General features: G+C 35.7%; 2 protein-coding genes across 2 annotated transcripts in view; both read right to left on the bottom strand.

Moving 5' to 3' along the window:
* Window positions 1–1,728: 1,728 nt before the first annotated feature.
* Window positions 1,729–8,039, bottom strand: LOC144352201 (uncharacterized). Its single transcript, XM_085494859.1, has 11 exons — window positions 7,985–8,039; window positions 6,830–6,929; window positions 6,444–6,531; window positions 6,170–6,255; window positions 5,967–6,075; window positions 5,098–5,290; window positions 4,738–4,877; window positions 4,514–4,579; window positions 4,352–4,398; window positions 4,056–4,207; window positions 1,729–3,067 (listed from the first exon to the last, which is right to left on the bottom strand). Exons 1-11 carry the CDS (start codon window positions 8,004–8,006, stop codon window positions 2,865–2,867), a joined length of 1,206 nt encoding a protein of 401 aa, XP_085350985.1. The 5' UTR covers window positions 8,007–8,039; the 3' UTR covers window positions 1,729–2,864.
* A 1,213-nt stretch (window positions 8,040–9,252) lies between these two features.
* Window positions 9,253–15,967, bottom strand: part of LOC102802040 (acid-sensing ion channel 2-like) — a 38,830-nt gene continuing 32,115 nt past the window's right edge. The window contains exons 4-7 of the mRNA XM_078005475.1: window positions 10,952–11,162; window positions 10,100–10,259; window positions 9,676–9,767; window positions 9,253–9,455 (exon numbers count right to left, since the gene is read on the bottom strand). Of these exons, the coding sequence (XP_077861601.1) occupies window positions 9,253–9,455; window positions 9,676–9,767; window positions 10,100–10,259; window positions 10,952–11,162 (666 nt within the window). The remainder of the gene's footprint in view (window positions 9,456–9,675; window positions 9,768–10,099; window positions 10,260–10,951; window positions 11,163–15,967) is intronic.

Consider the following 15,967-nt stretch of genomic DNA (forward strand, 5'->3'; position numbering starts at 1 on the left):
CAACTCTAACCACTTCAAATCCAATTTGTGCAAGGTAATTGTAGTATTGAATGAAACAATGTAAACTGTTAAACAGTGGCAAGCCGTAACATCTTTGTCCCATTAGCTATTTGGAATTGGGTTAAAAAAATGTTGACTACTAGCCAAAACGGAGGATTTGTGGTTTTCACTCGAGGGTATCATCAACCCCTTCCTTTACCCCATAGTAGTGGGAGCATGAAGGTGATAAACAATCTTCAATTTACCAAAATTGATGATTGACTGACAAATAGTGAAAACACATTTTTGTGGATTTTGGCCAATGCTAACAGTTGTAGACCAAATCTCAGTACTGCCAGCCAGTTGACCTATTGATTTAAAACAAGGTGAATGGCACCTCCAGTGATTATCAACCCATTCAGCAACAAAGCTTGAAGGAAGTCTCTTGCCAGTTTATGTTGGTCTGTTGTCAATTTCAAAGTTGCTGACACACCTATTCAACAGGAAAATACAGAAATGTGATATTCCAGGAAAATCACCACAAAGATGTCGCGCGTGAAATCTGAATGTTTGTCACAGAGCTTACACACATCTAGTCTTGTGTTGCTGGGCATTGGAATGGACATGCATCACCTGTTTCATCAAAGCAACAAGATTGTTAATACTACTGTAAAATCTGTATTAGAAGCTGTGTCTTCTATTAAAATAGTACACTGCAACAGAGGGGATGCGGCTTCTATTAGAGCATCTACACATATGAGAAATGATGAATTTTTAATTCTCAATTATTCAAAAAGAATGGATGCGACTTCTATTAGAGATGCGGCTTCTAATACAGATTTTACGGTACTACCACCAATGTGGCAAGTCTATTATGAAGACTGTCTTTGGTTAAAGGAAGAGGGACCCCTGGCAATATCACCGCTGGTTTCTCCAGTTCTGTTCATAGTTGACCAAGTAAGATGTATTTTGGCTTGAAAAACAAATTTTGCCCTCAAAGACCAGTGTATGTTACATGCACCTGTCACTAGTGTTGGAGTATCTTCAACAAGCATACGAGCTGCAATATGTACTAGAAGTCATTTAACACATTCATTGCGACCTCTCTTCTGACAGCTGGTTATCACAGATTAGGTACGTTCAATGTGGGTAATTTTGCGAGGGTGACAAACTACTGGCAGTTTATTTGGTTGGTCATAGGGATTTACTAGAAACCGTACAGGTAGCTAACCTTTAACCTAGGCCCTTAGCTAAGCTAGGATTTCTGTAGTTTTCTGTATTGTAAATATTTGGAGGTCTATTTACTTCTTTCATTTGCAATGAGGCATTGTCCATGTTATGTATATCCACTTAGAGAACACTTAAGGCGTAGGTATTGCTGTAGAATAACATTGAATCAACGAGTTTTCTAGCAAAATATAACCATTTTTGGCAATAATTTGTTTTAGTACTTGTACCAGGTTTCACTTTTTGATCAGTTGATCATACACCCGCAATCACTATGAACAGTACTCATAGTCATGCGATCTCGATTCAGTTAGATATTCAGGCCAATTTATTTAGTTTCGGGTGGGATCAAACGTATCTTATAATACATTGCTTCAGCCAATCAGATTGCTAGATTCAGACTAAGCATGGCATAATTATATATTGTGTTGTGCATTTAAACTCGTTTGCATACAAAATCCCAGTACCATGAACTTTGTTAACTGACAAGCTACCTGCTGCAATTAAGTTACAATGGGAAGATGCATTTTGTAGTGTATTTTTTATTTTTTCAAATATATTTAATCATTAACAAGTTACCAAGTATACAATATCAAGTGTGTACACAATCTGATTAAAATCTGATGTAGTTTAGCGGCTTTAATTATTTTGGCTATAAACTTATTTTTATTTTTTATTACTTTTGTTATTAATGCCTTTTTATTTTATTATTTTACTTTGATTTTTTTTAATTCCGCCCTAATTACAAATTTTAATGTATTGGTGCAAAATTTGGGGTTTCCACAATGCGATGACATAGAAGCAGTCCAAAATAAGTTCTGTCGTTCACTTCTTAAAGTGTATCCAAACTCCCCAATTTCTGCAATTCGTGGTGAATTGGGGCGCCACACCCTACGCTCCTGTAGGCTGGTACGCATTGTCAAATATTGGCTTCATCTTTTAGACATGCCCACATATTGGAGGCTAATAATGACCGTTTATGTTGGGCATGGAGCGTGAAACAATTACTTTTTTCGTATGGCTTTGGTGATGTTTGGCATAACCAAGGTGTTAACAATATTGATAATTGTATTGCAATATTTAAACAAAGATTTTGGGATATTGGCATACTAAGTTACATCACCTAAACTTTCAACATATAACAAATTTAAAACTGTATTTGGTCAAGAAAAATATCTAAACATTGTTGATAATATATCAATCAGAACTTGTCTTTGTAAATTTCATATCTCTGCATACAATTTGCGCATTGAATCTGATAGACCATTAAATAATGAAAGAGCTGACATAATTTGTGTTTATTGTAACCTTTAACCAAGTTGAGGATGAATTTCACTTTTGTTTGATTTGCCCATTCTATAATGACTTGAGAATAAACTATAGTCAAATTTATCCATTTAATGAACACGACTAATGTGAACCTTGCCAAATTTATTTTCTATGCAACCAAGAAACTTAATTCAACAAGATAAATTTTTAGTATAATTATTGTAATGCAAGTTTCTGTTTTTTGTGTTCTGGGTTGTTATCCTAGTTACCAGGCAAATTTTAGTACAAACAGTTATTAAGCGCTCTGTAATACATTTTTGACATCTTGTACTTATAGGCCGGTGGCCTCAGTACCTTGAATAAATAAATATAATATGTATAACAATATATTAGTTGAAAATGTACCGAAGAAACATGTATGCTTTATGTGCATTTTCTTCAGTGATTGTATCAAAATAGTCAGACAGTTCAGCATCAGCTGCTGCTCTAAACTCTTGCGATATATAGTCCGGGAGTGGCACGCCAACTCCTTTTTCTTCTGCAATTGACCGAAGATCTTTTTCATTCACTGCGTAACCCATGTCGGTTCCTCCTGTGGAAAAATTATAATATATTCAACATCGTGAACCATATGGCGTTGACTGAAATTTTGTGTCAGTACTTTTGATAAAAAGTGGCATGGAATGTGTTTATCCATTGATACTAATAAAAAACGCATGTACCATGCAACTGTACGTATTAATACAGATTATAATTAGAGAATAATTAGTCATTTTGAGTACATAAACCTCCGACATATTATTTACATGTTTTTCACTAAAAGTACACACATAGTAGTGGCAAGGATTGAATTGAAGATTGGTACACGCTTTACAAAAAGTAAATTTAAAATCCATAATTTCTCATTAAAAAAGGTTGGTTATAATTCACTAAGGAATACATTTTCACTATTCATCCCATAAAATACTAGTAGAGAATCTTGTAATGATATGCGTAAGTATATGAGGTTATTACGAGGATACCTCAAAGTATGCACGAAGACAGTACAGCTAGAGTATCGCGCGGAAGTCGATGTGCGGCGTACTGTCTGAGTATCTTTTCCTTCCAAGGAGACATCATGGGAATGCCGAAATCCAAAATGTTCAGAACACAATCAGCGAACTTTTTTGTGTAGAGTCCGATCAAACCCTGGTGGCACTATGTTTGTTTTCATTATTAGAGGACGCTTACGTGCGTAATCATTCCATATTTGGAATTCGCATTTCCCTATATGGTAGGATGAAAATACCCTGTAAAATACCGCAAAATTACGGCACGCTGTAACTTATGGCATTACGGTGACAGATGTATAATAATAGCATATATGATTATATACAATGAAGAAGGCGCTGCAATTAATTTTTTTTTATTTTTAAAGAAAGATGATTGGTAATAGAAGGCAACCTTTCAACACAAATATTCAGTTTTGTTTCAGATTTTATAATGTAGAAAAATGATTCGCTATAAGTTGTCGCGATTCATACTGTATTGTGTAAATATGAAGTTTATAAAGTTTAACAAAGAATATGCCACTTGCTTACCACACAATTCGGGAAATTTGTACAAATCCTCTGGAACGCCATTTGGTCTCAATTGTTCTTTTTGTTTTCGTATTCTGTGTGAATTCCATTCGTCTGCAAAGGACTCAAGTTCTTTTTCTAACAGTGGCATATAAATATACTTCAAACAATCTCTGTAAAAAAACGATAATAAGACACATTCATGTGAAAAGTTTATATGACCGAAACGTGTAACCCTTCGTAGTTTTTTATAATATAATTTTGTCTGTGATTCATAATTTTCAAATTGTTTCATAGTGCATTCTGGCATAACATACCTGTCAAGCAAGCAACTGCTGTCATATTGTTGTTTGGTTTTCAGCATCTGAAAATTACGAAGGCATATTCTATTGTCTGTTAAATTGTCAGTGGATTTATATGTATATATACATATATATAAGGGTTAAACAAAGTACAATAATAAAAAATACAAATCTTACCGCAAACTCCTCTCTCCAAAATTGGCTACTGTATTTCCGTAGTTGGGTCCACCAACTCTCAATGCACTGTTTAGATATTTATAAAAAATATATATATACATGAAACATGAATACAAAATACAGAATTAATGAAATAACCAAACACACTGATAGTGTTAATAACACAGCAATAGTGACTGAATGGATAAATAGTAACAGCATATCGCTCAAATGATATTACCCACCTGGTTCGACATAGATGTACCGTATTTGTGTGCGTTATTGTAGGCATTTTGGTCATCGCCATTTCTTCTTAAATATATCTGACACTGGACTAATTCAGTTAACTCTGTTCCACGATCTGACCGTGTGCGACTTGGACAAACTAAATAAGCAATATATTCATAAACAAATAAAATCAATGTGATAAAAATAAGACTATTTTGATTTTAGGTCGTTTTCTTTTTCAAAATTCTATACACTCTTGTGATAAATCTTATTTTAAGCCGATTGAAGCGGGCCTAATGGATTTGTTCATTTGTGGTTTGATTTTCTATATATTTAAGAGTATATAACATCATAATATTTCAGAAATAATACTGCACCTTTGTGTTCTGCTACAGCGTCATAATAATATTTGCAGACAACCAGTGGGTCATTATTGGTTTGATATACCCTTAACCATATAATTTTCCTTGAATACCCATCGATACAAGCGTGCACACCAAATGGGAACTCTTTTTTCCTGAAACCCATTAGTTTGTCATAACCATCGATATGCCAGTACCAGTTGGGTCCCTATATTCGCATCATATGTTACACAAATTAGACTATAGTTATTGCTCTCTCATATGATAAATGATGCCATTTGTACATACAGTAAAAATAACCTACTCAAACAATATCTAAATTTATAATAATTCAAATAACTTCACAAGCCAATGAACACAAAGAAAGAATCAACAAACAGTAAGAGAAAGACATGGATGAAGTGATGTCAGGTGTTTCGAAAGAAGGACATCCACAAATTGCATATATCATTCTGGGATTTAATTTACAACTATATTATGCCAGCAATTGCATGAAAACGTCCTTCTGATTGGGCAAGAGCGTGTTTTTAATTATGCCAGCTTTGGTTAGATTAGAGATATATAAACAACAAGTGAGGGTATTTGGCAGCGCATATATTTTGCCCATTTCATACAATACGCTACGGGTTTCAAATGTGTATTAGGATTTTGACCCAAAACAGCATGTTAACTATAGTTAGCGTCCTCGAAACCGTTCTTTAACTATCAGTAAAAAACATACATGGGGACAACAATAGGCACGATACAGAAAGTAGTATAATTGTAATAAAACAGCACATAGTACTCACTATAATGACCAATAATCCACATGCACAAAACAAATAACTAGCTACTAGCACATCATAATACATAGAATAGCAAAATGAAATTAAATGAATGATCACCTCAGAGTAGTATTTACGTTTTTGTCCAACATATCTCACCAGACGCCCTCCTGTTCGTTCACGAATGTGATTGTAATAGTTGGCTACCATAACAGCCTCCACCTGATCTCTGTCAAATAAAATGAACAAAAACAATGAATTTCATGATCAATTAACAACTCAGGTCGAAAATAATAAATTCATATTATCTCAACGAAATACACCTTGTTGCCAGAATCTTGTACTTCTGCCTAATTCTCTTGTGCATTGCTTTAATTCCCAAAAGTCTGCCTGATCCACGCATTTCCTCCTGTACAGCAACACAAAAAAATGAAAAATACCCTTGTGAACTGTTTGTTGAGTTGTTGTGCGGTTAATTATTTTATTTAATGTATATTGTATCCTGCAATACAACGGACTCGGTTACAATGAATAATGAAGTATGCTATAATGCCAGCATGCTCTTGTAAAATTGCTCTTTGGTTAATTTGTCAGTACCTGTATTGCTCTTAGTACGTCATCGGGCGATACTTGTTGATATCTCATTATTCCCCAGGCATTCATTCTGCGTTTCAGTGTAGACAGGCTAAAGTAGATCACATGTGTAAGGTGTCAAATATATATATATATATATAGTCAACAATGCAAATATCCGGCAGAATTACAGAATACTGTGTTAAAAAATGTAGTACTTGGTACTTTACCGATGAACATTGATGATAAAAAACAAACCAGTCAGATAAAAACACTGAAATATTTCAATCAGAATGTCATTTTGAAATCACACACTATGTTTAATAACGACATGTAAACTGCAAAGTATTCTTTCGACTATAATTCACAATTCATCGTTGGTCAGTGATCAAGTTTGTGTAAATGCTTACCTCCACCTAATGCCAAAATCTGCCAGCAAGTACCTTAATATAACACTATTGATTTTTCCTCGAACTACCAGGTTTTTTATAAATTCTGACAGCTCCATTACTGAAAGCAATCGTTGGTATTTTTTTAATATTGTAATTCAACAGGTTTTGTTGAGTAGATTTTTAGATACATTTTGTACTACTAGTATCAAAATGTTCATGTAAAAGTAATTCGCACAGGACATTTGTTACATTACATGTTGTACCACTGTTACATTGCACCGTGTCATGGCATACAGTGAGTGATTAGCCTAGCAACATTACATTGCATCATATGGAGTGTGGAACGAGTTGAATTTGCAGCTCTACCCCTAACCCAAACCCGAAATTTAATGTTCACCTTTAGCCCCCACCCCACCAGTCAATTTTACATTCAAGTACAGGCGTTTTTCAGAGGAACATTAAATTGATAGGGGTGGGTGCAAATAGAACTCTTCCCACCGTTTTACAAGGATTACATAGCTACATGTACTGAACGTACTAAGTTTCTTTACAAAACTTATGCTGAGATGGAATACTCCCACCTTGTTTTCAGATGTGCTCAAATAGTAACTGATAATTACTGCCTGTCAAGTTCAAGTTATTGGGCATCTAAATACTAGTAGTGTGTATGTTGGGCCCGGGGGGGGGGGGTACTTGCCAAAAAATACTGACAGACAAACTGTGATATTTGACACCCGTTTTCAGACAATAAGCATACATGGTACCAAGGGAAAAGCAGGTGGACTCCCGGAGAGGACTTTGACGATCAAAATGAAGTTACAGAAAGAAACAATCAGCTTCATTCATTGTTAGATCACTCAAGCTCTAGAGACAGTCTGGAAAATATGGACCCCTTTTTCGACAGAAATAATGAAAAAAGGATACCCGTTTTCAGACAGACAGGGTAAAATAAAATACCCCCCCCCCAGGACGTTGGGTCATACTAGTAGTGTAAATAAGAACCGACTACCACACTCGTACCGGTAGTATGTGCTTAATGCAAGTGGTCTGAGAAATAACATGATGCGATTCGTTTCATCGCCGTCCCTTGACATCAACACGGGTATGAGAACGCTATCTAGGAATCGCGTGTCTAAGCTATACATTATTAGGATGATTTACGCACATACTTACCGCTAAGATGCGATTCATTCATCCACAAAACAAACACCACGTTATCCAGACAATGGCGAACGTAGTAAATGATTGGTCATCAGAAATCACGTGACAAATGTCAAAGGTTAGGGCAAAGGTTAAAAAAAGTAAAAGTAAAATGAAATCCGATTTCAAATTGAAATTGAAAGTGATATTAAAAATAAATACAATTTGAAACCCAAATTAACAATCGGGAATTTTTTCTGTGAATAATACTCAATAACACCGCCAAATTTACGAACAAAATGGAGATGTAAAATAAGGAAAAAATGAGCACCCACAAAAAAATACATATATACCTTGGGTTCATCGTTCTAGTCATCGTGTTCGTCGTGTAAAAGGGCAAATAAATGTAATTAATAAACAATTTTGAATTGTAAATTCAAGTAAAAATTAAATTAAATGTTAATCCCCAAAATGGAAGTTAAAACGAAACTTAAAATAAAAACAAAGTAAAAACACAATCTAAAACGTAATTCAAAATGAAAATGAAATATAAAATGAAATTTAAAACGAAATTCAAAAAGAAACCGAAAATGTAAGTTAAAATAAAAACAAAAGTGAAATGTAAAACGAATTTCAAAATGAAAACGAAATTTAAATCGAAAATCAATTTCAAAATGAAAACGAACTTTAAAATCAAAGTCAAATCGAAAACGAAATTTAAAATGAAAACGAAAGTCAAATCGAAAACGAAATTTAAAATGAAAACGAAAGTCAAATCGAAAACGAAATTCAAAATGAAAACGAAAGTCAAATCGAAAACGAAATTTAAAATGAAAACGAAAGTCAAATCGAAAACGAAATTCAAAATGAAATCGTGAACGAAAGTTAAATTGAAAAGTAAAATGAAAAAAAAATGAAGTGAAATTGAAATTAAAATTTAAAACGGAAATTTAAAAAAAATACAAAAATAAAGCCTAATTATTGAAATCAATGTAGTGAGCCACCTCGGTTGCCGTAGTGGAGACAAACCACTTTCGAAACACTCATTGTCTGTGAGAAAGCTGCTGATAACAAATCCTACAATTGCTTTGTCTTGAGTTTATCTTTGAAACTTATAGGCACACAGATTAAACCTATGTTGTTGATTTTGGAAAACACTATTGAGGCTGCCTTGCTTCCCTTAAAAGAATCAACATTTTAACAAACTTACATGACATTCTATGTTATGTTGACTTTATCATATGAAAGTTTATAGTGCATTTCATCAATTAATAAATAAATGTTAAAATCGTAATTATCGGCTAGGTCGTTATCGTATCTAGCGACGTGTCTGTTGAGTTGATATCCCATGCATTTTTAATCTGTTTTTCTGCTCTTCCTGAATATTCTTCCTGACCCGACATTCTCATTTTGGCTCGCATGAAGTCGAAAAGAAATTCACCTAGTTGAACGACTGTCAGGATACTTGCACCAAGGAAAAGCCCCATATTTCCACCAATTTGACCTTAATATGAAAAGAGATGTACAATAAACCACAAGCCACGTAGCGTTTCTGTGACGTAAATGGTGTAAGAAATTCACGTCGCCAATAATGCTTTGATCTGAACGAACGACTATATTGCTTACTAAGTGATTACGTGACATTGAACCCTTGCCTATCATATCAGTCATATTGACTCAACGAATAGTTACTAATCAATACAAGAAACACTTTGAAGACTTACTTAGTAAAATAATTCCATCCGTGTCTGGTAGCTGTGTTATAGTTTCCATGTTGAGAGCTTCGTAAAATATAGATAATACTGCCACATTTTGTCTGTCAAGATAAAATGAAGTGTCAGTAAGATGAGAGCAAGTCGACATCAAGATATTATAGAATAAAGGTCTACAACGTTGATATATTGGGTTGTAAAACTTTTTTAGGTAAAACAATGACAAAATTGAAAAAAAGAAAGCTGTCCAGATCGTTGACTATCCTCAACATATCGTCTGTTTTACTAGAATTGCCATTCATTCACTTTGTTTTGCATTTATACACATTTGTTACTAATCTGTGTGGATTATACGGTGTCGCCCTCTGTCGACATATATAACCCACTCATTACGTCAGCAAGGGCGCTTAACGAAAGATGTAAACATGTGACTTACTCTATATATGTCTCTGACATATTGTGTTTTGTATTGTGGAAAAGCTTCTCAATGAACGCTGGTCGTAATTTAGACATGGTGACTACGTGTGGGTAATCTTCTACGTCACAGGGTTCACGACAGGAACAATTAATATCCAGGTGCCCATTATTATAATCAACTGTGTTGTGGATAGAGATTGAAATATGGAATATGTAAATAAATAATAGTGGAGATATTAAAATCACTAATAACCACCAACGTATGCAATATAAATTAGAAACAAAATAAGAAGGTATAAACTTAGAATATAATCTACCAAACAATGATTTTAAAAAGAATAACAATTATAAGCATTTTCACACTTTCAAGATTTTGTTTATTTCCACATATCGATTAATCTGTGTATGTATGTATGTATGTAACTGTGTGTGTTGTATCAACGTTGTGAAACCTACTAAGATCCTCCCTATTTCCATAATTTAAGTTAAATTCGCGTAACCTAGGTTTAGTAAAGAGGGAAGGTATGGTAGAGTTGGTGAAGGGGTGAGGTGGCGTTTGTGTGTTATTACCTATTACCTACCATTTACATGACCTCTGGTTTTATTTTTGACTTTCTTCGCCTAATGCGACATCAATGAATAATGATTTTTTTTTTATTTTCTTAGCGAAATAATTTATTTAGTTGAGCGTGTGTAGATGGCGAATGTGTACCCCTACGATCAGAGCTTCCTAGCTACATTGGTTATTGAGATTGACACACAGTACTGTCAAGCAGCTAATGCTATTTAACGAAGACAAGTTTATGCAAAAAAGGTAGGTTACATCAAATTCAGCTATCATAAAATATATAGTGTAAATTAGTATGACTACCGAGAGATGGGTGTGCACACAAGTGAGTCTGATTGGCTGAACACACTGGCCACGTGCCATCGCCTGGTTGTTCGACCAAACGGCAGCCACACATTTCTTCGACAGCATAAGTCTCGCATTCAATACGACACGCTGACATAGAGTAGTGGTCAAAGTACTTCATGGACCCTACCTCCAGGCATTCACCATACGGGTATGGTAGACCATAAATCTAGTGCAAAAAAGAGAAATCGTGATGGTTGTGAACCCAGAGAACTGGTGATGACAACAACTGCCTCAGCACAAAATATTGTAATGGAAGGGAAAGTAAAGAGAAATGTATTACCTCTGTGTAATTTACAATATATATGCACTAACCTTCATTGTGAAGGCCAATGTGGGAGTGGTAGAAGTAAGGCTGGGCAAATTTTGCGGAGTAGTAGTTAGTTAGAATCGAGACATTGTGGGATATTGAAATATGAGTGATAAACAGCAAGTAACATTTCCAGAAAAATAGTTGGAAATGAAGCAATAGAGCGGCCTATTAATCCATGAAACATACTCACACATATTATTGTGTTTGGGGGAATGTTGTCATGTACACAATAACTGGAAAAGGTTTCAGAACGGAAAACTGTTTTATTACTGTAAATATTTATGAACAATAAAAACTGAGATTTGGAAGCTATAAACAATAAATAATGAAACATATAAACTGATGTATCATAAATAGATAGAGAACATTGCAATTACAATAATATGATTGACACATGTGTCTGTGTTTGATACACCAGCAACAAGATCATCAAATGTTAAAGAAACCGCATAGTTAGTATTGCTATTAATAAACTCATTCACACATGCCCAATAATTGCATAGACGTGTACACTCCCAAAACATATGGTATGGCGTTCCTGTGTAATTACTGATACGACATAGTTTGCAGTCTGTCTTCTGCCATTTTTGATTTGAGTAGAATGGCGTTATAAACAATAAAAACTTCTCCTAACCAGTCTACTTTGGTTGTCAAATTCGTTAAGATTTTCTCAATTTTAATTTTTCCTGATTGGCTGATCACATCTTTTATATAGATAAAACCAGATTGCAGCCAGTGACGAAGAAATGTTTTTTCTCATTTCATACAACAGTTTGTTTTAGCAATACCATCCCTATATAAATAATTAGTTTCCATGACAGTACATTCACATTAACAAGCTAATCTGTTGAACGCTTTACCCATAATGCTTTTAGGGCTCTGCATTGTGAAAAGATATCCAATGCATTCAAGCCCCCTTAAAGTACCACGCTTAATGCGATCGATTTTGGAACCCCATATAAACTTAGCCAACATTCTATCAAGGTTAATAAGGAACTCGTTAGGAATTGTGAATACATTCATCGCATATGTAAGTTTAGCGGCAGCCATGGTTTTAATAATCACCACCTTCCCATAGTAAAATTTCTAGTATTCAAAAGATTAAGAACATTTAAGGACATTGTCCTTGTAAATTAAGTTTGGTTGTATCCGATTCACTTGTGCTAAAATACACACCTAACGATTTAATTGGCTAAATCGGCCAACTAATATTGCCCGGTGATTCATGGGTGATTATGCTAACTAAAAGTTGTTGACAAGCTTTGACAACGAATCAGAGTGCAGCTATATACGTCATATCTTATCTATGTTAATGTTCGTAACCTTTCACTTCTGTGGTCCCGTCGATTTTGAAAGACTGCTTATATACATTGGACATTTAATTCGACTTGTTTTGAGTAAACATGGATAATAGTATCGCCTTCGCACTTAGAAAGTTAATGTATCCATCTCTGCGATCGAATCGAATCAACATTTAAAAGGTCATGTTTACTTTCACACAGCCACTCCTGCAGAACCAATGACATTATGAATAATTAATAGCAGTCAAATGCCTGCAGATGCGTCCAGTCGGGATTTCTTTAGCGGTCGGGTTAGTTTTCGCGATCACACTAAAAGGACTAAAAGAACAATTAATTATTACTTTCTGTAAAACAAAAAAGAAGTCTCAGCGAACTGCATGCGCGCACGTCAAAATGACGCGTTTTATCTCGACGTGGATGTATTTCTGAGCAACGAAACGGGGTGGGGCCGGGGTGTTTCATTGTTGAAACGTGAAGGGAGAAATAAAATTACTTATAGCCAGTGAAATTTTGTCTGATATGCACACTACAAATTACTAACATGGTGACATGGGAGAAGGGCAGCCGATGTCAGAGTAAAGTATTTCCAGGCCTGCGGGTTAGGTTAATAATAATAATGTATTAAATGCACTAAAACTCGTACAGTTTTAACCAGTTAACAAATGTTTATTGTATTAAAGTGCCAGTGAAAAAAATCGCATTATTCTGGTGATGAAATTATACGTAGATATGCGTATGCTTCCGAGAAGTGACCTATTTAAAATGACCGAATGATGATTAAGCCCTCGATTAAACATATGGTATCAATGCTTTTTTTATTTGCCCAACTTTCGAAAGTAAAAGGAAACCCCTGAACGGCCATGAACGTAAGCGCTGACGTCAGGTAACCATGGGAAATAGAACAAGCAACGAGAAAGTGATGAACCAATCAGAATGCCGGATTCGTTACTAGTTACCGGCCTCTTGTGGCTTGGTACGCCATGACACTTGAAGCGACATTCAGCCAAGTCTGTGACAGCGCTTTCTGTGACGACACAACGACTTGCGTGTGGCATTCCAATCATAACATGTGCGCAAACCAGACTCACGTGTGTCAATAAAATAGAGTTGGAATAAAAGAAATATACGCGCAAATCAGACTTGTGTGTGGCATTATAATCATAGTCTGCGCGCAAACCAGATTTACGTGTGTCAATAAAATAGAGTCAGAATAAAGGAAATGTTCGCGCAAATCAGACTTGCGTGTGGCATTATAATCATAACCTGCGCGCCAACCAGACTTACGTGTGTCAATAAAATAGAGTTGGAATAAAGGAAATGTACGCGCAAATCAGACTTGCGTGTGGCATTCTAATCATAACCTGCGCGCAAACCAGACTTACGTGTGTCAATAAAATAGAGTTGGAATAAAGGAAATGTACGCGCAAATCAGACTTGCGTGTGGCTTTCTAATCATAACCTGCGTGCAAACCAGACTTACGTGTGTCAATAAAATAGAGTTGGAATAAAGAAAATGTACGCGCAAATCAGACTTGCGTGTGAGCTTGCATGTGGCTATCCAATTATACACGCCAATGAAATATGGAAGTGTCAAATATGTTGTGAATACGGCCCAGATCATCGCAAACAGTCTGGCTAGTTGTCACTCTGTATTGATAAACGCGCACCACCCATTTGATTAAAGATCTATATTGATACAATATTGTACATAAATCTTTGGTACGCTTCCAAATATTGTTACAGTAAATCACGAAATACAACACAGTGCTGCACTCTGCACATTCTGATTTATGGACATGAATTAATTAATTACAGCTGTAAATAAAATGTATCATTACGGAAACAACCCATTAAAAAAATGTACTCCACTTCCTCACTTGGTTATCAGTTTATGATCAGCACATTAGTCTTGTTTAATTAGTTATAAAGATTGTTATCTTATGACACATAACAATGTGTAAACAAATGGGTACTGACTGGAACTACTTTTAAACATCGATTGACCTGCCAGTTTAGCAAATCACATGGAGTGCGCGTTTGTGTTACTATAGCACGATCGTACAGAAATCATACACATTTTTCATGATCATTTAAAATAAGTCTTATGAAACTCGGGTATTTCTCGCACCAAGCCCACCGCGAGATATTTCGTTTTACGCACAATGGAGGACGTGGATAACCGGACTTGAGCTCCGGTGCGAATCTCCCAATTTCATAAATATAATCGTATTCGAATCTCAGGCTAGCTAATTTGGCGTGGTGAGGAGCATACAGGCATTTATACCGCCCGGGGGAACGAACAACTGACTTGTCAAATAAAAATAAATACAAATGTAAGTGTTAAACAAATAATTCATTCAATATAAGGATGCCATAACAACAACAGTTTCTGAACGTTACAAAACATGTGCCTCACAGAAAACATGCCGCAATGTCAATCCCACAAAAAAAGAGTCCATTCAGATCTGTCCAAATTTAATCTTCGGCAATCGCCACACCAAACTGTCGAACGTCGTAAACATGTCCGGTACCTCGTTGGCTCTGCCTCGCAGGTTTGGCTGCAATACGATCCGCAAAGCGTTCTTGGTGCCTTCTGGGTTGTTTTTCTGATCCGTAGGAAATCGAATAAGTGCCTCTAACAGATGTGCTACGTGCATTTGCTCTACGAAACACGTTCGTGTTCACGGTTTCAAAGCAATCCCGCTTTCAGCTCCTGCCATTTTGTCTGTGTCCTGCACCTTCTTCTCTTGCGCGCGGAGTGGCGTGACATCGTAGGACGCACCAATCAGTGTAGCGCGTCTCAACAGGCGTCAATCATGAGACCAAAACTTGTCCATGACGTCACAAATACGGGTTACCATAATAAAAATCGCACGGGCACGTAGTAACAAGAAATATAAAGAAAACTACATAGATTTATAGAAACAGTAAAATTACCCTGGTTTCACTTAGAACAATATAAACGGAAAAGAGTACAAGTATTTTACATTCTCTCAGTTACAGGAGTTTTCTGGGGCACCATATCAGGCGGGAGAGACACAGTATAACGTTTTGACCACCTTGGAAAAGTAACTTCCGTGTTACTGTCTGCGTGGATTTTTCGTACTTTGGCGACTGCTCATCAATTCCCTTCATTAACTGCCTCGATGATGTCTCCCCGTTCATATGTGAAAGTGGCCATACTGATACAATTACGGGAAAAATTGACAAATCATGTACGCTTCATTAAAGCTGACGAAATACCGTAACTGAAAATTCAACCAGTTGTTTTTATAAGACTATGACTGCAGAAAGGTCACATTTGCATATCCCTGCGCGTAAGAGCGAAATGAAGAGTCCGTTCCAGATTGAATACCCATG

The sequence above is a fragment of the Saccoglossus kowalevskii genome, chromosome 21, assembly GCF_978046115.1.
Source record: "Saccoglossus kowalevskii chromosome 21, keSacKowa6.1, whole genome shotgun sequence".
Lineage (NCBI taxonomy): Eukaryota > Metazoa > Hemichordata > Enteropneusta > Harrimaniidae > Saccoglossus > Saccoglossus kowalevskii.

Coding starts and splice junctions, on each gene's coding strand:
- LOC144352201 (XM_085494859.1), bottom strand. CDS start 8,006: ATGAATGAATCGCATCTTAGCG. Junction 6,076..6,169: donor TACAAGATTCTGGCAACAAG/GTGTATTTCGTT, acceptor TTTATTTGACAG/AGATCAGGTGGAGGCTGTTA. Junction 5,291..5,966: donor AACGTAAATACTACTCTGAG/GTGATCATTCAT, acceptor ATGCGAATATAG/GGACCCAACTGGTACTGGCA.